Here is a 26,963-nt window from a genome sequence, read left to right as displayed (position 1 = left end):
ACCTTCTGGTACTATCCAGTCTAGTCCCATTTTAAAATGAGTAAATACACAAACCGTGATGGAGAGAGGTGTGGCAACAGCAAAGCCAAAGGAGCGAGAGAAACAGGGACCATTAGACAAAGAAATCATGCTAGGAATGCTCTTTACACCTCGTCCCATTCTAGCTCATGCTCCAGACACTGCTCTCGTCTTTATTTGATAGTCTTGCCCAACAATGGAATTTACTTATATTTGTACAAATTTCTGTTCTAAGTATTTACTGTTTCCCACTATCGTGAAAATGACTCATCAAAATACATTTGTGCCCTCTAAAGGTCTAGTTCAGATGTGCAAAAAAGAAACTCAAATTGAAAAATTCTGCATTTTTCTAATTTAATAGAAATAACCAAAACAAAGTGGTTTTCAAACAATGCTTTAAAACTGATCTAGTACAACTTCTACACCACATTCCAGAGCATTTAACAAGAAATATTTACAGGCAGCTAGTGTATTAAATAACCATGAAAGAAAAAAGTTGCCTTTATTACACACCAGCAAAAAACACAGGAACAGAACAATTAGAAACTGTAACTGTTAAAGTTAAATATGATTATTCAGATAATACAATACCACAGAAACAGCACTTTTTGAAGAATCATACTGAAGGATGAGCAAAGTTACCTATGTGCAAAAAGAATACCAGTTTAATTGCCGGAAACAAGAAATGATTGAGATTGCTGTGAATTTAACCCTTCCATGAGTATGCTTACATATAAAATTAAAACAGGCTTGCAACTGCACAGATCTTTATAGGCTATATACATGTTTCAGGATGTTTTGAACTTAAGAAATGCTCACATTTGCAGACCATTACCAGACATGCATTTTATTTTTGTATTCCTTTAAATTTAGATCACACTCTAGAGTGAATGCTATAATAAGCAGACTTATAAAATTCTTTTAGTACCTTTCCTTGTATAAATTCAGTTAATTTTAAAGAAGGCAGCCTTCAGTTGTAAAGATCATTCAATAGAAAAGGGCAAAACTGTATTTCATACATTTAATAGTTCAGTTACAATAAAGATATCCAAATTAACTGCAATTTTTGAAAACTATTTTGATTCAGATACATTAAAAAGCATATAAAGGAGGATCCGAGTCGGCAAACACAAGGAATTAAGATGGAAGTGTTACTGTACATGCATTTTGACAAAGTAAAAGAAATAGCCATATCTGAAGTTACAATGTATATGTTTAGTCTGAAATATGTCTATGTAAACTGTGGCATATACATTTTTTAAAAAAGTACCTCCATTATTTACTCAAACACCTACTTTTTAAAAAAATATGTAACTTTCCCCAATTTTTAAAATAAAATGCCACACTATATTGTCAATAACTCCTGCACACTCTGTTTTAAAAGCTAGACTTGGTGATATGCATACAAACTTTCCTATAAAACCACTATCCAAAGGAAAGGATTCCTGTCATGCTAATAGGCAACAGACAAAGCAGTTTTATTGCTTTTTCCAAGGAAGAGAATAAGAAAACAAGAAAAATAGCGTACACATCCAGTACATCATACACGCAACTTTAAAACACTGTTGCCATTACCTAAGCTTAAATAGGATCAGCTAATAAACTAGGTTATACAACAGAATGGTAAGTTTGGGTTAATTATAAAGATCGCAGTTCTGGTAGCTTGCAGAAATGTTTATAAAACATTTCACTGATCCAGTGTTGAGTATGTTGACATACCATCAGTGCCATACCACATAATATTAATGGTGACATTTCACAAGAAACAAGCTATCTACACTTAACAGAGCATTTCTACTTTTAAAAGTTAGAGGAACACCCTTTTTGGATAGTAACTCAGCCTTAACATTACATGGTAGGCGATTTAATTCCAGGGCACAGTTAAGTAAGAGACCTGAACCTATGTAGCTGGTTAAATTAACACTAATCACTAGTAATTACATGGCAGGATACCTGCTGAGGTAATTGAGAAGTCCACAATTAGCACACTGTACACACTTTTCACTCCTGTTTCAAAGCAAGTTACCTTTTACTTCTTTGGATTAACTTAAACCTCAGAACCATTTACAACAAAAAGTGAGATGCAAATGATCTTTTTACAGGAGCATTTAAAAATCAGAGCATATAGTTACATCACATGCCAAAATATCTTCTTGCTATCACATTAGAACATTGCAACTGTGCAGATAAACTATGATGCATGCACAGTGCACCCCAATATCTGCTACAAGGCTTATCCTTAATGTAAGGCATGTTCTAAATTCCAATGTAGCTCACAACTTATTTGCATCTATTGCACACACATCCTTCAGTACCCATCAACTGCCAAACAGGCTGCTCCGAACGTTCCAGATGTTAATACAAAATTAATAGATTTGCTATTAAGTAAAATATGCAACCCGGCACAAATACGTTTTGGCTGAGTGAACTCTGAACAGTTGTAGGATAAATTTATTATCACAGTCTAAGGGAGTAAGAAGCAGGTTAATGTAGCTTATATATCCGTCAGCATCCTTTATGAATGGAACCTAGCTAATTCCAAAAAGTTACTGACTTAGTATATTCGGCGTACCAAAAGGGAAAGAAAAAAATGAAAAATATTTACTTGATTGAATTGTTCTTCGTTCTCATTTACTTGATTGGACTGTTCTCATTAATTTGTTGTACACAAGTTAAGAAAATTTAAGATTTCTTGCCAACAGTTCAAAATTTCATATAATCAAAAGCAATCTTTATGGTCATCTTGAGATGAAAGGAAAAAACAACTTTTTAAAGTTTACTGGATAACGTGCAAGAATAAAACTTGAAACTGTGACCAGGATCAAAGCTCAACATCACTAACTGTGGTTTGTAGCTGGAACTAATGGAATACAGGCTACTTTAAAGTTTAACAAAATTCCTTATAGTGAGTCTACCTGTTTATATAGAGAACAAATCTAAAGTGTCTGAGAGGTTATTTCAAAATGTTAAGACATCTGCAGAATGTAGAGTTTAAATACCATAAAAACTAGCAACACAAACTGAAGACAATCCACAAAATCTCATTTTCCACTGTTAATTTAATAGCAAATATTCCTTTTCAAATTGACAAGTTTTTCTGAGATAAACTAGAAACTGCACAATGAACAGGTGATGAGTGTAGTCATTAAGTGATCTAATCTTACCAAAAGGTTAGAATTTCCTACGCACACTTCCCATCCTTCTCTTCTGACACTCAAAGATTTAACAAAATGTCACTACATGAATGTACATATGTACATTATTAAAGAAGTTGGGAAACTACTTTTTGTATTCAAATAGAAATGGTTTATAATGACTTCATTTAATGGGGCAAAATCCTTTGAGAAAACGTTACCATTTGAACAAAATAAAACAAAAGGATCCAACAATTTTGTTCAAGTGTAATGTTTAAGGTAACCTAAGGAAGTAAGACAAAGCTGTAAATGCCTTCAAATCCTTTCCAATATTTTAGAAGGGATTTAGTCACATGTGAATTTATGTTTCTCTATGTAAATAGAAAATTAATCTTAAGTGTTTTGCATAAAGAAATTTTTAGAGCATCATTTATGTTGATTCAATACATTTTTTGCTAAAAATATTTACCTCTACTTTATGGTTAAGTTAAATCTTTCTTTACATGCAACATTTGTCATATGAATCGCTCATGCTGAAAATAATTCATTTGCCACAGATCTGCTGTATTTAAGCAAAATTTCATGGCAAATTTACATTCTGGTCACCCTGATCTGGTCTGCGTTCACACACAGGACTGTTTCATCTTATTCTAACAAAAGATTCCTCTCTACATAGGCTAAAAATTACATTTCTTAGTGCCAATCCTTGCAGATCAGGCCAGTAGAGGAAGTTTAACCAGTTCATTGTGCTGGTATGTCTACCCACAAATGCTGCAATCAAGGCAGTTTTAAATTGGAAGGTATAAGTAGAGGTGCCTACTTTATACAGAGTTTGGATAGGCACTGATCTATTTTCAGAATTCAACCAGAAATCACTCAAAATTTCAAACCCTGGTCCGTGCATGTGCTCCATTTTGTGGCTGGATAAGTAACCCAATTTCAACAGGTTTATTCTAATCTTTCTAGGTATTTCACTCATAAGCTGCTTCTGAAGAAAGTTCTGAGTGGTTCTCTAATAAAATTAGATAGAACCTCAATATGAATGCAATGTTAGAAATAGACAGCATATATTACAAATCTGTTCTTGATAGGAACATTAGTAAGAATACATATAAGCTTAAAAACAGCTCAGCAAATGTTGCTGAGCTGTAAAAAATTTCAGTCCACTATTTACAAATAAGACAAAGTGAATACAGAAAATTTTACACATTTGGTAGTCAGGTTATTGTTTGCCAATAGTGGTCTATCGGAAACTGATATTAAGGAAGACTGGAAAATCAGCAGTTATCTTCTCAGTCTAAGTGTATAAGTATAGAAAATTACATAACTAATATTGGCGGTATCTGCCTCTGCAGGGGGATTTGGAAGAGAGAATAAAATCCTAAGAATTCCAACAAGAAATGCATTTAAGTGTTCTGTGTATAGGACTCCATTAATAAATATACATGAACCCTACTGAAAAGCATTCATTGCAACCAGGCCTAGTCCTGCATGTATTAAGAACGCACACTCCTGCACTTGCCAATTTAGAACAGTTTAATGATCATTTGTAATGTTTCTATACATAAAACGTTGTAAAGAAAGTGGAATCTAGATATCTGAATTAACACAGAAGATCAGTTACTCACAACATCACTTAAATGAGAAGGTGATAAAAGCAATGATGCAATTCACACTTAAATTCACACAAAAGGGGATGTTTTAGCAAAGTTTCTTACAGTTTAGACGGCAGTCCATCGTGAAAGTGATATACAGTTGCTGTATTGGTCCAGTCTTGCAGAAAAGTTCACTAAGCAGTATGGCAGTCCACTTATCTGTACAAGGAGCATCCTATATCACCTCTGCATCTTTATCAACATTCACCCACCTCTAACTGTGAGAACATGCCGAGAGTGTCCTCGGGAAAAGAAAAGGGAATTCCAAATAATCCAACCCCACAAAAAATTACAACCAAACTTTTCCCCCTTTGACAAGAATGTTTCTGTACACATATTTTTTGTAATCTAATACTGTCTAAAAGCTATCAGCTTCTTCAAAATGACCACTGAAGGCATGATGATATTCCAGGAACACTTAAATAACAGTTTTTACAATAGGTTTAGGTCCATATTATCAGATTACTTTATATGCACTGGTCTTTCATCTGATTTTAGACGTTTTCTACGTGGCTGTATAAAATCTTCATCGGAGTCCTCAGTTATTTCACCATCATCCTCTTCCTGCTCAAATTCAGGCAAAGGCTGGAAGGTCCTGTCTGGGTAGATCTCTGTAAGTTTATCTTCAAAGTACAATGCAACTGCCTTCCCTGCCTGTGCTACTTCTGAATCAGCCTGCAAATAAAAAAAAAAAAAAAAAGGAATATTCACCTGTTGGTAATGCACATCCCTTCACCAAGTGTGCGTGGTCTGAAACGCTTACCTTCAAATTAATCTCTTGTGTTTCTGCATAAACTTGAACAACTTTCATCATCTAAAAAGGATACCAGAGTCAAAAAAAATGAAATTATAATCCTTTCTAAAGTTATGAGATTGCACAGGGTTGGATGACTAAAGTTAGCCATAACAGGAAAAACAGATTGTTATGACCAGATAAGTATAGTTCTAAAATTCAATGTCGTATAGGTCACCCTCTTTATAAGGCTGGTTCAAAATCTATGGTTCGTGAACCTTTGGCAAGATATGAAACTATTGTATAATAAGCTGCTCCCGGTCATGTTAAAACACATTATACTAAACGCTCATGACAACATTCCTTTATGATAAAACTCAGTTGCCCAGGATGTCATCATGGAAAGCAAGTGGTCTATGTTTCAATCATAACAGAAGAGCTCCTGTATAAATCTTGTCTATAAAAGAAATGAGAATGCGTTCTTGCAGGATCCATTTCCACTTTGATTACCTTCATGTGTCAAGCTATAAAAATGCAGGAACTGTATTTGAACCCGTGTCATGAGTAAGGATCTGATTTATGTCATGGTGGCCACCACTGTCATGGAACTACATTTTGCCATTTATATAGACCCTGCTGCCACACATTAACAGTTCATTAGTTCACTGTGCTCTAGTCCTCTTTGAAAGGGAATTCCAAATAATCTAACCCCACAAAATATTACAACCAAACTTTTCCCCCCTTTGACAAGAATATTTCTGTACACATTTTTTGTAGACTAGAGACTAGATTAAAGCCAATTAATGAACTTTTCATGTGGATCCTGTTGCCCTGCATTAAAAGTTGATTAGTTTGCTTTGATCTAGTTCTGTTTCAAAGAGGACTAGATCAGTGTGAACTAATAAACTGTTAATGCACGGGAGGAGGGTCCACAAGGTGGCCACGATAATAGCATGAAATTCATTCTCTCTTTTTTTTTTAAACTGTGACCGTGCTGTGAATTATGCATAATTTTACTGTGACAAAATTGTATCCATAGTCATGAGTGGTCGGACCACCTCAGCTTCCAGAATAAGAGTCAGCACTTGAGACTCCAAACAGCTAAGTCTGAAGAGTCCTTTTAAAGAACCACTGTTCCCTGGAGCCTCCTGCTACTCTTGCCATAGTTACACTATACTTCCTAAGAGCAGCAGAAGTGGTTTCCTCCAGAGCAGAGGCTTCATTCACTCCCTAGATCAAACAGCTTTGAGAGATGCACTTTTTTTATATTCCCCATTAACCTCCACCTGACAGAGGGTTATAAAGAGGTCAAGTCCCATGTCCTTGTGCCTAAGTCTATTGTGCAAATGTGCCTCATTCTAAAACTTGTTTTTAATGGTTATTTTCACTATTCCAGTATTTTACGTGAAGCTCAGTCAGTTTTAAACATAGGTTTGTTTCCTCCAAAGGGCCTCTCTCTGTGCAGAGGACAGAAATGCTATTTAAACATCAGAAAACTGAAGTTACACACTGAGAACTATCAAGGTCATTTCACCATCACTAGGGCCCATGCAAGACAATTCCCTACAGTACATTCTGCAGGCCTTCATGTGATCTTGCTTTAAGTGTCCCAGAGATGGTCATTCCCCCCCACTTCTCTCCAGGACTGTTCCATATTCCAGGGGCTCAGCATCAAGGACGTTTCTGTGACATTCAGATTAAGTTTTCCTTTTGTTTGTTCCACTTTATTACTGCTATACTCTACACCACCTTAAGTGGTACCTCCCCACTAGGGATCACACTCTTCAGCTCTTCATGTGAGCGAGTTCTTCAGTAACTGGTGAGCAAATGTCCCACAGCTGCTGGCGCATCTATCCACATTCCCCAGAAAAGTTTTACATCCCTGTGTGGGCTACCAATTTAACATCTGCTTCTGTGCCAGACTAGACACCTATGAGCCAGAAGAAGAGAGAACTGCCAGATCTTTTGGGGACTAATAGAAAGCCTTTTGGGGCTCTGCTTACAGTTATGAAAGCCTGACTCTGGGAGCTCAGGAAGAGACAACCAGTAGTTCTCTCTAGATACACTTTTTTCCTTACCAGTACAAGTTTATGGCATAATATTGATAAGCAATAATAGTATATTCCATTTTGACATAATTTGGAATATTTTGGGGGACTACCCAATTTATGCCACGCCACAGTTCTCAGCAATGGCCACAATCCAGTCAACATGTGCCAGCCAGAAGGCCTTAGCAAATAACTGCTCCCACACATCATGAATTTAATCCATAAGTACAGCTATTGCAGAGTTCACAACTTCCCACAAACACATGTAAAAGTTTTCCTTCAGTGCACTTTATAGCCCCTTCTAACTAAAACCAAAGGCAAGATCTGTCATTAATTGATTTGTATTTACTTATAAAGGGCCCGAGACTGCATCTGCTCCAGACATGGAACTCCCACAGACTGCAAAAGTTGGAGTTCTGAGTGAGGCAGCTGTGGAATCAGGCCTAAATAAATCTCAATCCAAAAAATTTTACAGTTTGGAAGTTAACATACTTCATTAAACCTTTCACAGTTCTTGAAGATCAGCCGGACATCTGCCACAAAATCGTCAGGAGTTTGGTAGTGCTGGGAATGTTTCTTTTGCAGCTTCTTTTTTACTGTAGATAAATCCATTGGTTTCTTTATAATTTTATAGTAGTTTGGTATCTGTGAAGAAAGCGTACATCTAATCACAAACCACCAAAAAAAGACTGATATGCAATTTTTATACTTCACAAAAGGAGCAGAATTAAATCTACTTGTCAGAGTATCAAAAATGTGCACACAAGGGAAAAATCAGAAACAACTACCTCAGTTTATAGGGGAGGAAAGAGGGCAATCAGAGGTTTTATTAACACAACATATTTTGTTATATTTTACTGCTGATTATTAGTATTTGGGAAAGAAACCTGTGTATAAAGATTATATTAGACCATCACTGTCTTTTCTAGAATAATTAAAATCACTTGTTTTACATCTCAAAATACAAGACTGTCAAGCAGATCAGATTTTTGGTTTAATTCAAACGGCTGACAGTTTCTTTTAAAACCTCTTGCTAAGCATAAATGGTAAAAATATATTTTATAAGATATCCCTAGTCCTCTCCAGTCCATTCAGTTATTGCTACTGGAAAGGATTTTTTTTAAGTAAGAGGTTTAATGGTTCAGAAGTACCATACTAGGTAAGACCAGTGAAATTTTCAGACTGGTTTTATTCCAGAAGGGTCTCAATGACAAATATGGCAAGAACAAGCAACTCATTCCAAAAAACAAAACTTGTCACAATGGTGGCCTTTTGGTGACATTGACGACATTTTATTTTTTCCATAGTTTCATGCAGCAGGACACTCACCGAGGCTGGGACTGGCTCTTGGAATTCAATGCTGAGCTCATGGCAATAGAGGTAAAGCAGGAGACGTTCACATTTCTTGCAAAGGAACAAAAAACTTCAAGTGAATATCCCTTTTTAATCCTCAGTCTAAAAGCTGGTACTTAACTAATGTAAATAGGTTCAGATTATATAGTCTGACTAGTAGAAAATGAAGTCCTTCAAGCCTAGAAGCCTCTTCATTCATTGTAAGAGTGTAAAAGATAAACATTTATAGAGTGCATATTGTTGGAGAAGGAAAGAGTGCCTTTACTTTGGCTGGCACAATACACTTAATATAAAAGCTCTTGACTCCTTTTTTGGCTTTCCTTTCCCCAAAGGGTTAATAAAACAAAAATTGCAGAACAAGCCAATACATTAAATAACCAAATTAAAACAGAGCAACTAGAAGATGTTCAGTGACACTGTTACTATTCATATTGTTAAATGCAAGTGAACTACACTTAAGTCTGACCTATTTTTTCATAAATCCAGAATTAAACAATCTGAAATTCCATTCAAATAATTGTTTTCAGTATTTCCCCTCAAACATTTCTATATTTCGATTTGTTGGTAAGTTCCTCTGAAGAATTTATTCACGGTGAAGAAGTTCTAAGGACTATTCTGACTGCTGATTCAAAACACTTTATAGATTCTCCATATATAAAGCTAGAAATCATTCTGACACACTCAAGACATTTTGCCATACATATGCTCTTAGAAATACCTATCAGTACTTCTCCCCGTGAATTTAAGGCATCAAATCTACATATTGTTATGTAGGTAGGTTAAAACATCCATGTTAAATCCACAAAAGAGCTTCCAATTAAAAACTTAGGAGATAAAATTAACTTTTAAATGTGAATTAAATATATTTGATTAGTTGTGTGCTCACAGAAATTTTAACCTACTAGACAAGTACAGCTATAATATAGGGATGACCAATAACAATCAGTTAAATCAAAGATGATCAGTTTTAGATGCAGATATCTACAGTATTTGACACATACCCTTTGGTCCACAGGACTTAAGCCTTGTGCTGTTTTCCCCTTCTTACTATGTTGCAAATTGTCACAATCATATTCTACTTCAGGTTTGCTTAGATCTCTGCAGAATGTACATATCCACTCCCCACTAAAGAGGAAGAGACACAATTAGTCCAGGAATCCACCAGAGATTACGTCTACTACGTGACTACTATGATTTTTCTACAGCGTCTATGCCTTTCAAAAGTAAAGTTGTACCTCATTAAAGACTCCTCTAATGTGTAGAATTTATCATGGTGTAAGCGTTAATCATGTATCCACTAACCACTCTGTGCACCACTTTAAAAATCACTGGAAAATACTGACATTGACAGAATCAGCACAGAACAACTATAAACCAAAATAAATCTTAAGAGCAAAGAATGTACACGGCAGGGAAGTTTTTATGCTATTCCTGGGCATCGAGGTTCCAGATCCTGAGTTTCATTGTGTGAATAAGCCCACAAAGCTCTTTTTGGGCACCAGTAACATTATTTTAATTTCTGGTACCTTGGAAAGCTGAGAAGTGTTGGTACATGACAAGTGAGGTGAAACACTTTTGGGCACTTTTCACAACATAACAGATCGCCTCCATTTTGGCATACAGCACACCAGTCTTCATTTGGATCATCCTCTTTGTTGTTGCCTTCTCCTCCAACTCTAGCTGACCGATGCATTAGACTTCGCACTGGCGATTTCCCATTTACAAGACTATGTCCAGACTGTTTGCAACTTTCACTTAAATCTGTTGGTTCAGTTTTTACATGATTTTCAAGACTTCCTAATGCTTCCAACTCGCTTTCCAGATGCAAGTTAGTGGAGAGAGGTGGTGTCAAGCTGCTCTCAGGACTGCTAAGCTGAAATAAAATTACTGCATGAAAATCTGCAAAGAAATCAGTTTTACAAATTCATCTTTCCTCATATGCTGGGAATCAGAAGCCATCTGCTGCCTATAGCACTCCAAATTAAAATGCTTCCCAAAACAAACAAATATTGGCAATTCCTTATCAGATATTTGAGTTACATACTGTATGGAGAACAAGTATACCTTATTTTCTATGCTAAATTGCATAGGACTTTAATAGAGTTACAAACATTCAATAGCTTGATCTTGAGAGAACATGCCAGTGAATTATCAGAAGCTTTTACTAGCTAGAGATTAAAAATAGTGAACATACTAAACCCTTGATGTTGGTTTTACTGAGATCCCAAAGACGGCACCAGCTGGGGTCTAGCCTGGCTCGACACATCAGCTGTTCAGCATGTACACCAAAGGACAGAATCAAGTCCTAAGTAAGGTGCCAATTTGAGATTAAGCTCCGATTTGTTTCTACTGTATAGCTTTCACTGCTGTATTACCCAACAGCAATATACGTAACACTTGGTGGGATAGGACACCTTTCACAAATGACAGGTCAAATCCAGCCCGGCTCAGTAGTGAACAAAACTGCTACAATCTGATGTATGTATCAAACAAGGGGGGAATCCCAGTCTTTTTGCCAGTAGACTGATGTCCATGTCACTAAACCCATCAACACAGTTGGCAGCCTTAGCTGCAGTTTCAGCAGAGGTATCAAGGAAACCGAAATGCCCTCTCATCTTTCCAACTGGCCCATACAGAACAGAGTTCAGGGACATTAGTAGGGGCTGCTATCTTGCCCTTCTGTCTCCAGGGCTCTTAGGCACCATTTATGGATTTCAAAATTCTTAAAGATGCTATTGGGGAAAGGGTAACATGCAATTCACAAAGCAACTTTACCATGCATGCACTCCTCCTGCCATCCTCGGTTTTTTCTTGCTTCACTGCTCCTGAGAAACTGCAGATCTCTTCCTCTGTCCCTGGCTCTTGCTTGACTTTCACATGGTCAGACTTGAAGTTAATGCCAGTTTTCTCAGCAGTTCTGCCTGATGAACCACAGCTAGAAAGACACAAGAGTACATGGAAAGCTTAGTTGCAATTGTAACTGACAAAACAGATGTCAGGGATGATCTAGATTTACTTGGTCCTGCCTCAGTGCAGGGTGGACTTGACCTCTCAAGGTCCCTTCCAGTCCTACATTTCCATGTTTAAAACAATTTAGATGTTTCAAAGCCAAAGCTAATACTGTGAATTTTCGGATGCCTACATTTTACAAAATATAAGGACAAACATCCGGCAACATAATTTTTCAATAATTATTTTCCTATATGCATTCTCTCTTCAATTAAGAGGTCATAGTTATAACAGTAGCTAATAATGACTTGCTGTTGATTTTAGTTTAAACTTTATCATGTTCTTTACATTTGATTTTTCAGCCACACATTGTTAACTAAGAACATACTTACCTGCCTCTGCTGCCTGTGCTGGAGGTGCTGGGTGGCCTCACGGGGGTGTGGGAATTGGATAACCCTGAAAAAGTATAAATCACTTTTCATAAATATCTACAGAAGGTTACATGTAACTAGTATTCTACAACAACATAAATGAAAGTTATGCTAAATGTCAGTGATCCTTCAATCCACTGGCTCTCAACCTTTCCAGACTACCGTACCCCTTTCAGCAGTCTGATTTGTCTTGCGTACCCCAAGTTTCACCTCACTTAAAAAACTACTTGCTTACAAAATCAAACATTAAAAAACAAAGTGTCACAGCACACTATTACTGAAAAATTACTTACTTTCTCATTTTTACCATGTCATTATAAAATAAATCAATTGGAATGTAAACATTGTATTTACATTTCACAGTATAGTATATAAAGCATTATAAACAAGTCATTGTCTGTATGAAATTTTATTAAATTGTACTGACTTCCCTAGTGCTTTTTATGTAGCCTGTGGTAAAACTACAGTAACTCCTCACTTAACGTTGTAGTTATGTTCTTGAAAAACACGACTAAGTGAAACGATGTTAAGCGAATCCAATTTCCCCAATAAGAATTAATGTAAAAAGGGGGTTAGTTCCAGGGAAATTTTTTTTGCCAGACAAAAGACATTATATACATATGCAATACAAGTTCTAAACAATTTTAAACAAGCAATTTAATATTGTATTCAGCAATGATGATTGTGAAGTTTAGTTGATGTGGTGCAGTCTGATGGTGAAAAAGGGTGGATCGTTTGGCTACTCCTCTTGCTGTCCTTTCCAAAGTGCTGGGGGTTGTGTGTGTGCTCAACCCCTGGCTCTGCCCCAGGCCCGCCTCCACTCCACCCCTTCCCGCAAGCCCCCTCCCCCCAGCACGCCGCATCCTCGCTCTCTCCCCCACCCCTCCCAGCCTCCTGAACACCGTGAAACAGCTGATTGCTACAGGCGGGAGGGAGGGGGGAGTTGCTGATCTCCCGGTGGATGGGAGGTGCTGGGGGTGTGTGTGGAAGGGAGTTGATGGGGGGCTGCTGGCCCACCCTGGTTCCAAGGCCCCATGGCCAAACAACATAAGCAAACATTGCACAACTTTAAATGAGTATGTTCTCTAATAGATCAGCGACGTAACAACATTAACTGAGATGATGTTAAGTGAGGAGTTACTTTAGGTAGATATCTAGATGAGTTGATGTACCTCGTGGAAGACCTGTGTACTCCCAGGGGTACATACATCCCTGGTTGAGAACCACTGCTAGTTTAGTCATTGGCTCGAACACAGAAAAGCAGATCTGATACAGAATTAGGCATGTTTGCGTTAGTTTGTCGATTGCCTTTTCATTTAGAATGCCAGTGACTACTTAATTTAATGCAAATATAAAAGAGCCATATTCTTGATCTAAATGCCTCTTATTTTTATCTATGAATTATCCTGATCTGGTCATCGCCACCGTCTGTTGCAAATAAATGCAAGTCTCTGAACAAAAGTTGTCACTTGTGTTTTAAGTTTCTAGTCTTATTTTCAACCCATGTTTCAGGACCAACTTTCTACTCATCAGTTTTAACACAGCTGGATTGTTGGATATTGCAAATAAAGTCAGGAGAAAGGCAGACCCACGGCATGCGTTTTGTGTGTAAGCTTAGAGAAAATACATTTATACTTTAAGCATACACTAGGTCACAATTCAGACTAAATAAACTTGGCGGACTGCAGGGAAAGACCTAAATGATGGAAAGACCTGTATGGAATTGCTGAAACCAGTTTTTCTTGTGTCCAGTATTTTTGAAATGGCCATTTACATTATGGAATGTTAGGTGATTTCAGTAATGTAATTTGTTCAGATGCAGAACAAAAGCTTCGTTCACAATTATATGTACTTCTAAAAGAATTGCACAAATAGCAAACTCCTTACATAACTCTGAATCTCTCCCTAAGTGGGGTATGTAATGAAATTTAGTAAGTTCCCTTCACAAAACCTGGAATGGACTGGAGCTTCATAAGTCATAGAATATCAGGGTTGGAAATGACCTCAGGAGGTCATCTAGTCCAATCCCCTGCTCAAAGCAGGATCAATCCCCAACTAAATCATCCCAGCCAGGGCTTTGTCAAGCCTGACCTTAAAAACCTCTAGAGATTCCACCACCTCCCTAGGTAACCCATTCCAGTGTTTCACCACCCTCCTAGTGAAAAAGTTTTTTCTAATATCCAACCTAAACCTCCTCCACTGCAACTTGAGACCATTACTTCTTGTTCTGTCATCTGCTACCACTGAGAACAGTCTAGATCCATCCTCTTTGGAACCTCCTTTCAGGTAGTCCCCCTCATTCTTCTCTTCTGCAGACTAAACAATCCCAGTTCCCTCAGGCTCTCCTCATAAGTCATGTGCTCCAGTCCCCTAATCATTTTTGTTGCCCTCCGCTGGACTCTTTCCAATTTTTCCACATCCTTCTTGTAGTTTGGGGCCCAGTACTCCAGATGAGGCTTCACCAATGCTGAATAGAGGGGAATGATCACGTCCCTCGATCTGCTGACCATGCTCCTACTTATACAGCCCAAAATGCCGTTAGCCTTCTTGGCAACAAGGGCACACTGTTGATTCATATCCAGCTTCTCGTCCACTGTAACCCCTAGGTCCTTTTCTGCAGAACTGCTGCCTAGCCACTCGGTCCCTAGTCTGTAGCAGTGCATGGGATTCTTCCGTCCTAAGTCAAACCATTCGAACTGAACTATGGACTCAGATCTAAGTCTGCAAGGTGATATGGTAACAAAAAGGACCAATGGACTTTTGAGGAACATTGAGAAGTATAACGTCATAGCACAGAAAGGTGCTGGTCCCTCTCTGGGCCACTGGAATACTGTGTTCCGTTCTACTTATGTGAACCCATCACCATGGTATCATAGAATATCAGGGTTGGAAGGGACCTCAGGAGGTCATCTAGTCCAACCCTCTTCTCAAAGCAGGGCCAATCTGCAGATCCCTAAATGGCCGCCTCAAGGCTTGAACTCACAACCCTGGGTTTATAGCAAGCCAATGCTCAAACCACTGAGCTATCCCTCCCCTGGGCACTTCCTTCCCATAAAAACATCATTTGGGGGGAAAAGGGCAGGGTGCTAGAGGGTTTGATTTATGAGGAAAGGCAAGTGTTTCTCAGATGTAGCCATCAGGGGCTTTTCTTGTAGCCACAGCCTCCTGGGTGGTGATGGGGGGTAAGGGAGGAGCCCAGGGGGGACAAAGCAGCCGCCCCTCCCCCCTGGGCCACCAGTCCCATTCTGGAGCCACACACACTGTAGCAGCAGGCAACCAGTTAGAGTTCCCCACCTTCCCTGGGGCAGTCGGGCTTGGGCTTCAGGCTTCAGCCCTGGGGTGGTGGGTGGCAGACTCTGGCCATGTGGCAGCGGTCTCCATCCCCCAGCCGCAGTGTTTTGGGCTCCAACCCCGGGCTCACCCCCACATCACCACTGGTCCTCTCTGCCTCCCTCCCCACCTAGAACTTATTAAATCTGCTGTGAAAAGTGATATTTAATATACAAATATCACTTTTCACAATAGCAGATTTACTAGATAGCAAGTCTTAAAAAAAAAAAAAAATCAACCAAAAATAGCAAAACATGTAAAGCATTTTATTTGTGTTTCTGTTCAGGTCCAGTAAAAAAAAAATAAAGACAACTGTACATTATTTTTATTATTGAGTCTGCCAAAAAAACCAACTTAAATAAATTACAATGATTTGGACATGTATATGTGCATATTTGTTTGTTTTTCCTAAAGTTAATTAAGTATTTTAGGAAAAATGGTCAGAGCGGCCACCAGCAAGAGTTGGTGGCCAAACTCTGAGGCCACCAAAAAAATTGTTGAGAGAACCTCTGGGTGAACATACCAAGAAAGGAGAGGAATATTACTTTCTTGTACATTGGGAAAATTGCTTGTCAATGATTTTAAGCTTAAAATATCAAAAATACTACCACTCTCATTCCAGTTTACCTGATGATCCTGGAGACAGGGCTGAGGGTCCTGGGGAAGGATTCATGGTACTTGTAGGCTGAGGGGGTAGGTGACTGCCTGAGATATATCTACTTAGTAGGTTATCTAAATTACTTGAACCAGCATCTTCCAGCTGAAAATAAATCAAACAAAACCAAATTTGAGCTGGGGAAGTCAAATGAGATTAAACCATTAACCGTTTTTCATCTATTTGCACATGTAAATATACATGCATATTAGGTTACTTGACAACTGTTTTACCAAATTTAAATTTGAAAATGTTTTCTACCAGTGTAACTCATCAGTACTTATGAGGAAACACTTACACAATTATTACCGCTTAATAAAGATAAGCAATATTGATTCACCATATCTTCTAAGGATTACAACCTCAATTCAGAGAACATTTCTGTACTTGCAAGTTAATTTCTTACACCTGTTAACGCTGAACTGTGGACAAAACCTAATAAAAACTGTACCAGAATTTGTGATGCTCTGATATGCTTTAATTTTAGTCTTAATAGTCAAGACTCACTGGCAAGCATACTAGGGGGCCTGGTATTTAAGTTCGCCTTTCAATTATTCACTTAAATGTCTTCATTGTATAAGAAAGAAACTAATTTCACCAAAGTGGAGCAGTTTAAATCAAGGCAATTTAAAATGACTAATATAATTCATTAGACCAGGGGTCAGCAACCTTTCAGAAGTGCTGTGCCGAGTCTTCATTTATTCACTCTAATTTAAGGTTTCGCGTGCCGGTAATACATTGTAACATTTTTAGAAGGTCTCTTTCTATAAGTCTATATTATATAACTAAACTACTGTAGTAAAGTAAACAAGGTTTTCAAAATGTTTAAGAAGCGCCATTTAAAATTAAATTAAAATGCTGATCTTATGCCACCAGCCTGCTCAGCTCGCTGCCAGCCTGGGGTTCTGTTCACCTAGGCCGGCAGAGGGCTGATCAGGGCCTGCGGCCGGGACCCCAGACCTGGGGGAGGAGGGGCGGTGGTTTCAGGGTTCAGGGCAGAGGGCTGGGTGTGTGTTGGGGTGGGGGGTGCAGGGCAGAAAGCTGAGTGTGTGGGGGGTACAGGGCAGAGGGATGGGTGTGTGTTGGGGTGGGGGGGGTTCAGGGCAGAGGGGTGGGGGTGCTCAGCTCATGGGGGTGCTCCCAGCCCCCTGCCCTGAGCGGCTCATGGTAGGGAGCTGGAAGGGATATGCCCTGTTCCACCCCCTTCCCCCAGGCTCCGTCCCTACCTCTTTCTGCGTCCTCTACGGAGCTGCGTGCACGCTGCCGCTCTTCCCCTTCCCCCTCGCTAGGCCCATCAGCTGATTGGCCAGGGAAGGAGCCAGAAAGCACCACGCTGGGGGAAGAAGCAGGGGAGGGGGGAAGCTTGGCTGCCGAAGAACCAAGCTTCTGCCTCCTGCCCCCACAGGGGAGAGCGGTGGGCAGGGGGGCTGAGTGGGACTGTGTGCCGGGACTGCAGCAGGGAGCTGTGTGCCACTCAAAATCGGCTCGTGTGCCGTCTTTGGCACGCCTGCCGTAGGTTGCCGACCCCTGCATTAGACTTTTTTTAGGTCCCTGATTATATTACAACTTCAGATTATAAATATGTAATGATTAAATTATAAATGCTTTTAAAAAATGCTATCCTACCAGTATTTATCTTATTTGAATTTTACAAAAACTGTTATAGGCAAAAGCAAATATTGAAAACTAAGCCCCTAATTCTATTAGGCAGGTGTGTAATTTTACTCACATGAATAGCTGAATGGACTTCAGTGAGACTACACATACTTTTGAAGTTAAGCATACGCAGAAGTGTTTTCATGTCAGGGTTAAAACTCTATCTTTATTACAAACTCTCTTAGTAGCATAAAAACTGTCACTTCAACATAAAATTGCTTCAGCGTTAACAAAAAGTTTAGACTTTCAATACATTATAAAAAAGTTCACAATAACTTTGTTAGACTCAAATTTTCAAAAATAGGAGCCTAAAATTTGGCTCTTAAATCTATACTTAGGAACATAAGGATGGGATTTTCAAAAGCACTTAAATGACTTAGAAATACAAATCCCACTGACTTCAGGGTGCTAGCCCTGAGGGTAAAGTATAGCCTGGTCCAATCATTTCACATTTCTTTGACTGGGCAAGTTCAACTTGTCAAAAGGTAGGGGTAGTTGCACATATAGCACCAGCTATTTGCTTATCAATATTATGAGAGTTTGTGTTGTTCTCACAGTAAGGATGCTAATGACACACTAGACTTTTCTTTTTCACCAGACACAATAATTAAGTGTGAAAACTTCAACAGAAAAAAAGACATATGTAAAATTTGAATTCTTACTAACATAGGAAAATTAGAAAGGAAAACTAGAAACAAGTACAACTTAAACTATAAAATGAAAAAAAACTAGTAACAAATAAAAATCTATTTGGACTAAAACATGATTTATTTTTTTTAAATCGCTCTCAATTTCACTAAAGCCAATATTTGTAAGAGTAGTCATGAGTTAGTTTTATACCCTGTCTCTCTAAAGGAAGAAAGGTCTGGTGGAGGTATCACAAGGAGAGGTGCACACAGCATTTATAGAAGTCTTTACATTTTCAAAACACCCAAGTCACCCAGTTAAGCTTATGTTATGGCATATTATACCACTAGACTCTTCTACCTTGGGGCCATAAAATCTGTTTAAAACTGCAAGGCCATAGTCTAGTGGCTCAACAATAATGAGTTTCAGCGCTGCAGACCAATTTAATCTCCTCAGATATGTACTATAGCTGTCCTTGAGCCTTTGCACCTTTCTCTGTTTCCCGACATGCTTTTAGGTAAGCCACTCATACTGGAATGAGAGTGACCACATGGGGAGTTATACCAGTATTAGAGCACTAGTTTTTCTATAGTTACGTTTCAGCATTGCTTTTGGTTTAAAGGTGGACTATTCTAAGTGCTCTAAAATCCAAGTGCTCACTATCTTAAGCTTGCTGTGTCTCACAGGGGTGTTTGATAGTGCTAGCTGACCAAGTCTGGGGTCATTTGAGCCAGTGGATTATGAGATGTAGACCCCAAAAACATAACAGCATTTTACAAAATGATCTTTTACTTTTTTTGTGTGCACACAACGGGGCCTAAACCAGTGGTTCGCAAACTTTTGTACTGGTGACCCCTTTCACATAGCAAGCCTCTGAGTGCAACCCCTCTTATAAATTAAAAACACATTTTTATATATTTAACACCATTATAAATGCTGGAGGAAAAGCGGGGTTTGGGGTTGGAGGCTGACAGCTCGTGACCCCCCCCATGTAATAACCTCGCAACCCCCTGAGGGGTCCCAAGCCCCAGTTTGAGAACTCCTGGCTTAAACTATAGCTATGATCCTCCCGCAACTGATCTCAGTTGCTCAGGATTTCTCTCAGCTAGTATTGGGGAAGCAATACAGAAGAAGTTAATGGTGAAGTTTGTAACTCAAACTTTCACAAACTTCGGCACAAACTGTATGTCAGTGTGTGCCAAACTGACATACCTAAAAGAGTGAAATATACATGTGCGGCAAGATTAGGGTCTGTTCAAGCAAGAGAGTTTCCAGGCAGTCTGTTGTCACAGTAATGGAATAGCTAAAGGGGACATGCTATGTTTACATGTTCTGTAGCAGCTGTGAGGGCACAGTGACGAGTATGTTTTTCTGGTGTGCTGTGGCTTGGCTCAGATAGGACAGAGTTAAAATAAACCCCCAAAATGCAATCTTAACTCAATAGTTCCTTCTTTTCAGAGTTTGTTTTTAGCTACTCTGCACATTCTGGAAGGAAATGAGGCACCACTAGCAACTTTAGTTCTGCATTCAAGTTTTGGGCATTTAAATAAACTATTGGTTTAATTATACCAACATAATTATACCAGTATAACTTTCCTGTGTAGACAAGCCATAAGAAACTGAAAACAGTCACCTAAGACTGACATTTTCTTGTGACTCCAAGTGTGCCTTTTATATCAAGCATTACACACACACACACACACACACACACACACACACACACAATTAGTATGCTGTAACTAAAAGCTGAGTAGATCAGCACTGGATGGTTCAACAGTTGGTATATCTAACACAAGACTGCAAATTCCAGTTCTTACTACTTAGAATGATCTCAAACAGTAACCCCCTTAACAAAATCTTCAAGTAATGATGCAAATACAAAAAACATGAAGAAAAAAGATCTTAATGAAGGAAAGTCAGTGATCACCTCATCTATAGCAGAATAAGCTGATCTTCTGCACTAACCTGTATGGGTGGAATATCTGGCAAGGAAGGTAGATTCTCTGGGTTTGTGACTGAAGGAATAAGTTCTATTGCTGTAACAGATGGACTTGTTGGACCACGGTTTGCATTTGCCATGGTAGCTGTCGTAGGACTAGTTGGATTGATAGTGTTGTTGTGCACTGAAACAACTGGAAAGGGCCCGGCATGCCCTGGGTTAGAATGCTGTTGGAAGAGTCAGGAAAAATAGACAACTATTGTGTTAGGGCTAAAGGCAGTAAAATATTCACCTTGGGTGTAAAATTGTAGGACTTTAAATTACATGCTGGTCTCTGACACCCAATTAGCTATTCTCAATCTAGTTTAGTAATGTTTGCAGGAAATATGAAGTCACTTTTCTGTATGAAAATTACAATCTAATGCAGGGTAAACAACCAACCAGCATTGAACATTGGAATGGAATGGGGGAAGGAAAAGAAAAAAAGACAGACAACCAACAACTCTGAATTGCTAGAGATACTGGTGTACAGTGTGGATTTCCCATGGCCTCCTGTCTAGTTCCTTACTGTTGCACACGAGGGGGAAGAGGAGAAAAAAAACAAAAGGGGGGGGGGGGGGGGAGAGAGAGAATTTTCTTAAGACATGCAGCATTTTAATCCAGAGACTTCTTTAGCAGAGCCTGCATTTGCACAATATTCATAGTTGTGATGTTTTAAAAGCATTAATAAAGATGTTATGTTTTTAAAAAATTCTTCCCTTCTGCTTTTCTAATTAAGGAAACTCCCACTATTACAGATATTTTTATTCTGAATGTTTATCGAAAGTCTGCATCACATTTTTTTCAGATATAGGGTCATATCAACTGTAGCTCAGGAGTAACATTTAGTTTAAAAAAATGTCTTACAAAAATCATGACAATTTTTATTCATGCAATAATTTGAGAAAGAAACTCAGCAGCTGCCCAGCCACCACACAGTGAAATCAGTCATTCTTGGTTCAGCTTCTTAGCTGACTAAAATGTAGAATGAAAACAATGAAAAGTACTTATTAGATTTTTCACACCTGCGTAACTTTGAAATATCAGACAGCATGTGACATGAAAAAAGTTAGCCACTCACAAGTGTAGTTCCCATACAGCTGAAATATATACATTCATGTATTCACAAACACACTTTTTTTAAATCTATATGAGAACTGACCAATCTGGAGATAGCTATCAGTGAATTAAGTAAGCTTTTAAATGAAAGCTTGGTATGCTGGGGCACAAAAAAGGTATGCATAGTACATACTTGTCTCTGAAGGTGCGGCTGCATCATAGAGTACTGTGGTCCATTATGGCGTGGTATTCCTGGTATACGAGCAGCATTCTGAGCCATTCTCATCTGGTGTGCTTGGAAAGCCCCACAGTTCAAGTTGCCCCTCTGCATGGTCTGCATGCTGATCAACCTAGGAGGCTACAAGGGTTTGGTTTTATTTAAAAATTCCTGCTGTTAACAAGGAAATGAGAAGCAAATAATCTTCCATAGAAATAGGTACAATTACTGATAATTTCCATAATCTCTAGAAAAGCCAGTCATTGTCCTATTTAAAGCATGTCAAACTTCATAAGACTGGATTGCTCACACATTTTAAGTTAATTCTGTATAATATAAGCAGTTATCTGCTCTTGTCATAGAGAAGCAGAGTTAAGTCTTAGTGTTATACTGCAATGTAAGGTAAGGTATTCAGGAAACTTGCCTGTTGCTGTAACATCTGAGGGCCTGCTTGCCTAGGAAGGGGCCCAGCTGGTTGTCCCATCCTCATTTGTTGCAATTGCTGGTGTTTTTGTGCATACACCTGCTGTTGCATATGCTGGAGCCGCAGCTGTGCTAGATTAATTTGTCCAGGGGCTTTGTTGATGTGGTTTGTTCCTGGAGGAACTTGTCCAACTACTACGTTAGGAGTGTAGCCAGGGGTTGGTTTATTTTCAATAACAAGATTACCTAAGGAACAGAGGAAAAGCAAGCTGGTGAACTACAAAAGGTCCACCTTAACTCAATGACTGAAAGATTCAAAACAGAAATCTCTGAACTTTTTACTTCAGTTTCCTCAGTATTTTACATTAAAGTAAGAAAGCAATTTAAGTCTAAATTAAAATGGCTTGACAGCCATTTGCAAGGATCTCAGATCTAGTCTAAATGCAGGCCAGCCAGGGCTGAGCTTGGATTGTTACTCGGCCGGCATAGTTTTTACACTAATGCAGGATAAAGCAGCATCACTCCACAATAACTGAAGCTCAGATAAAGTTACATACAAATTTATACCACTAAACTCCCCCCCCCCCCCACCAATGATATCCTCTATAACCTCTGAAGGGGGTTCCAAAGAGGATGGAGCTCGACTGTTCTCAGTGGTGGCAGATGACAGAACAAGGAGCAATGGTCTCAAGTTGCAATGGGGGAGGTCTAGGTTGGATATTAGGAAACACTATTTCACTAGGAAGGTGGTGAAGCACTGGAATGGGTTTCCTAGGGAGGTGGTGGAATCTCCTTCCTTAGAGATTTTTAAGGTCAGGCTTGACAAACCCTTGGCTGGGAGGATTTAGTTGATGTTGGTCTTGCTTTGAGCAGCGGATTGGATTAAATAAGATCTGAGGTCTCTTCCAACCCTAATATTCATAGAATCCTATGATAACAGACTAGGCCCTGGTGAAAGACTTTGATTGAAGTCTTAAAATTTATTTTGGGAAGAGGTACATTTTGGGCAGAATGGCACTATCTGTTGTGCCTTAGGCTTTGTCTACACTAGAACAATCCCCCTAGTGTGGGCACAATTATCTCAGCACAAAGGTGCTTTATACCAGGATAGTTATTCCTCTGCAGGAAGGGGAATAACTATATTGGTATAAGGCACCTCCTTTATACTGCCATAACTGCAGCCACACTAGGACTTGTATCCATATAACTATCTGTCTAAAAAACTAAACACCACACCCCTGAAAGCTGCATTGGTATAACCATCAAGCGTAGACCAAGCCTTAGCTCTGCTTTGGAGAGAGATTGCCTCTAGATACAAGAGAGTAGCTTTTTCTGTGTCCATTCAAATCCTTGGCTGCTGCTGAGAGAATTAAATATGTAGCACCCTACCAATTTCACGGCTGTGAAAAACACGTCACAATCTCCCCCTGCTGCTAGGAGTGCCCTGCACAGCCACTCTCAGGGGGAGCTCAGACCCACTTCCAGGTGCCTCCCCCTGTTGCAGGATGCTCTGGGACTGGACAGCAGGCCCAGAGGTTCCTGCAGCTGGAGGCGGCTTGTGGAGGTGGGTCTGATCTCCCCTTGCACTGAGGAACAGCACAGCCACTCTTGGGGGGGGGAGGGGGGGGGAGGGGGAAGAGGACATGGGGGGGGGAGAGAGGAGCTCAGACCCACCTTCACCTCCGGGAACCTCCTGCAGCTGCAGGAAGCTCTGAAGGCAGCACAGAAGTGAGGGTGGCAATCCCGTGACCCCCCAACAACAGCTTTGCAACCCACCCACCCCCACAATCCCCTTTGGGTGGGGGCCCCCACAGTTACAACACTGTGAAATTTCAGATGTAAACATCTGAAAATGTGACATTTACCAATTTTCAAATGCTATGGCTGTGAAATTGATCATAATGGACTTTGAATTTGGTAGGGCCTTATGAATATGATAGTGTTTTATACTATAGAAAAGATAAAATATTTAATTCTGTTTCATACCAGCTAGTATTACATTGAAAACTCCTCATACAATCCAGTCTTCCCAGAAACACTTTATATGTTATTTTCTCACCTAAATTGACGACATTCTTTGCCCAGAACGTGGGGTCACAATGGAAGCGTATTGCTCCATTAGCAGCTGGAACAGGATCACATCGTGCCTTTAAAATATGACGCAACTGGAACGTAATCTGATGGGACACAAAACAAATTAAGATTGATTATGACACAATGTATGAGCAAAGAGTGAACATGTTCGTGAGACATGTACAGTTTGTTCAGCAAAAAGCTGCCAGTTACCACATAAAATTATGACTTTCAATAGTCAGTTAGGTCACTGCCAAAGAAAACTATTGCTGGATAGCATTCCCTCTTAATCATCCAAGTAGAGTCTTATTCGTGAAAAGTTAGTGCATCCACCATACAACTCACTTCATACAGTTTCATAGCACATATCAGCAGTGCTAAACACATGAAGGAAAAGAGCAGTAATCAGAATGCTGTGATTTCAGGTGTCTGATGGCCTGCCTCACTAAGATTCCCAGCTTTCCAGCAGACTACACCATCTGTTTAGTGCTGACTGAATGCAAGATTGATAGTATGCAAAATATTCAGGCCCCTTGTTCTTTCATTAATCCAGGACTTAATTAGTAATGATTAACCAAAAAAGCTAATATTATGAAGTATTGTCCAATTTCTAACCTTTAAGTTTGCTCACCTGCTTTCAGGAAACGTTCTCAACTAGTTTTTCTACCAAATTATACAATAAATGTGTAATCCAACTACTGTTTTAGAAATTCTTATGTTTGTAAGGGAAAAAGCTTGCCTAAAAACAGTTACTCCTTTTATCGTAATGTAGAAAACCTTAAATACAATTCACAAGGGTTTAGGGTCTATTTCGTTAGTGGGCATAGCTACCATATTCTGCTCTTAGAAAATATCACATACATTTTACTTACAAATGTGAGTAGCTTTTCGCTTTAGAAATAAATTATGCTAAATTATAAATCCAGATGATTCAGCTTGATGATCTGTAACAATTACTTAGAATACTACCAGTTAGTTTGAACTTTTTCTAAACTCAACACGTTCTAACTATCTTCAGTTGAATCATTTAAAGAACTTTCACCCTTTGATAGCATCAGAAAATATGACTTCTAACATTACACAGAAGTAGTTCTGGGAATTCATATTAATGAGTTCACCTTGAAATTCCTACTCCAATGCTAACGGACTAGAAAGGTGTGCGCTCCACAGCATCTCCCCCTCTTCAAGTCAATAAAACAGCAGATATGCTTTCTGCCACTAGGTTAGAAATCTAAATAGTAAGATTGGTGCACTTAAGTGCCTGATATTAAATGAGGATATTTATACAATAGACATTACAAAAACTTGGTGGAGCGATGATAATCAATGGGACAGTAATTCCAGGATACAAAAGATACAGGAATGACAGAGTAGGTCATGCTGGTGGGGGAGTTGCACTATATATGAAAGAAAACAGAGTCAAATATAGTAAAAAATCATAAATACAAAATGCTCCATCGAATCTATGGATAGAAATTCCAAGCTTGAATAATAATATAGCAGTAGGAATATACTCCTGAACACCTAACCGAGATGACAACAGTGATTATGAAATGCTCCGGGAGATTAGAGAGGCTATAAAAATAGAAAATTCAATAATAATGGGGGAGTTCAACTATCCCCATATACACATCACCCCAGGACAGAATGCAGAGATAAAATTTCTAGACACCATTAATGACGGCTTCTTGGAGCACCTAGTTCTGGAACTCTCAAGAGGAAAGGCAATTCTTGAGTTAGCTCTAAGTGGAGCACAGGATCTGGTTCAAAAGGTGAATGCAGCTGAACCACTCAGTAATAGCTATCATAATAGAATTAAATTTAACATCCTTGTGGGTTGGAAATACCAAAGAAGCCCACCACAGTAGCCTTTAACTTCAAGAAGGGGAACTACACAAAAATGATGAAGCTAAACAGAAATGAAAAGGAACAGCCACAAGACAAATGCCTGCAACCTGTATAGACACGTTTTTATAAACGACCAGACTAAAGACTTAAATTAAATTAATGCCCCAAATTTAAAAAAAAAAAAAAAAAAAAAAAAGTAAGAGGAGCAAAAAGATGCCACCATGGCTAAACAGAGTAGAAGCAGCTATTAGAGCCAAAAAGGCATCCTTTAAAAAGTCAAATTGAACGGAGGAAAATAGAAAGGAGCATAAACTCTGGCAAGTCAAGTGTAAAAGTATAATTAGGCAGGTGAAAAAAGAATTTGAAAAGCATCTGGCAAAAGACATTCCCTCTGAACCATCTGGCATTGGCCATTGTCGGAAGACAGAGTACTTGGCTAGATGGACCATGGGTCTGACCCAGTATGGCCGTTCTCATGTTCTTATTTAGCCATCTGATCCTCCAATAGCAAGAATAATTTACCAGCAAGTACAAAGCACAACATAATTTCAGTCTAACTTAGTAAATGAATTCCCAGCAGAACCAGATGTTCTTCATTCATAAAGACAACTTTAAACACAATGTTGTCCCTCAATTCCCAAAGCCAACATTTTATAACTTGTTTTCCAAGTCAGAAAGTAGGCATTTCCTACTGAAGAAAATGTAGCTCCATGATTCTTGTGGAGAACTGGGAAATATTTATATTAGTTTTTATAAACATATATGCCTCTGTGTAT

At 38.9% G+C, this 26,963-nt stretch overlaps 1 protein-coding gene across 1 annotated transcript in view; it reads right to left on the bottom strand.

Annotated features, from left to right (window-relative positions):
- Positions 1–355: 355 nt before the first annotated feature.
- Positions 356–26,963, bottom strand: part of TRIM33 (tripartite motif containing 33) — a 70,942-nt gene continuing 44,334 nt past the window's right edge. Inside the window, exons 8-20 of the mRNA XM_054025641.1 lie at positions 24,326–24,443; positions 22,268–22,512; positions 21,820–21,984; positions 20,555–20,755; positions 16,279–16,411; positions 12,283–12,346; positions 11,717–11,876; positions 10,468–10,814; positions 9,943–10,066; positions 8,918–8,992; positions 8,081–8,233; positions 5,571–5,621; positions 356–5,482 (exon numbers count right to left, since the gene is read on the bottom strand). Of these exons, the coding sequence (XP_053881616.1) occupies positions 5,270–5,482; positions 5,571–5,621; positions 8,081–8,233; positions 8,918–8,992; positions 9,943–10,066; positions 10,468–10,814; positions 11,717–11,876; positions 12,283–12,346; positions 16,279–16,411; positions 20,555–20,755; positions 21,820–21,984; positions 22,268–22,512; positions 24,326–24,443 (2,049 nt within the window). The 3' untranslated portion in view covers positions 356–5,269. The remainder of the gene's footprint in view (positions 5,483–5,570; positions 5,622–8,080; positions 8,234–8,917; positions 8,993–9,942; positions 10,067–10,467; positions 10,815–11,716; positions 11,877–12,282; positions 12,347–16,278; positions 16,412–20,554; positions 20,756–21,819; positions 21,985–22,267; positions 22,513–24,325; positions 24,444–26,963) is intronic.

The sequence above is a fragment of the Malaclemys terrapin genome, chromosome 4 (genome assembly GCF_027887155.1).
Source record: "Malaclemys terrapin pileata isolate rMalTer1 chromosome 4, rMalTer1.hap1, whole genome shotgun sequence".
Taxonomy (NCBI): Eukaryota; Metazoa; Chordata; order Testudines; family Emydidae; genus Malaclemys; species Malaclemys terrapin.
The sequence above is the reverse complement of the archived record's forward strand: the minus strand, read 5'-3'. Positions and strand labels throughout refer to the sequence as shown.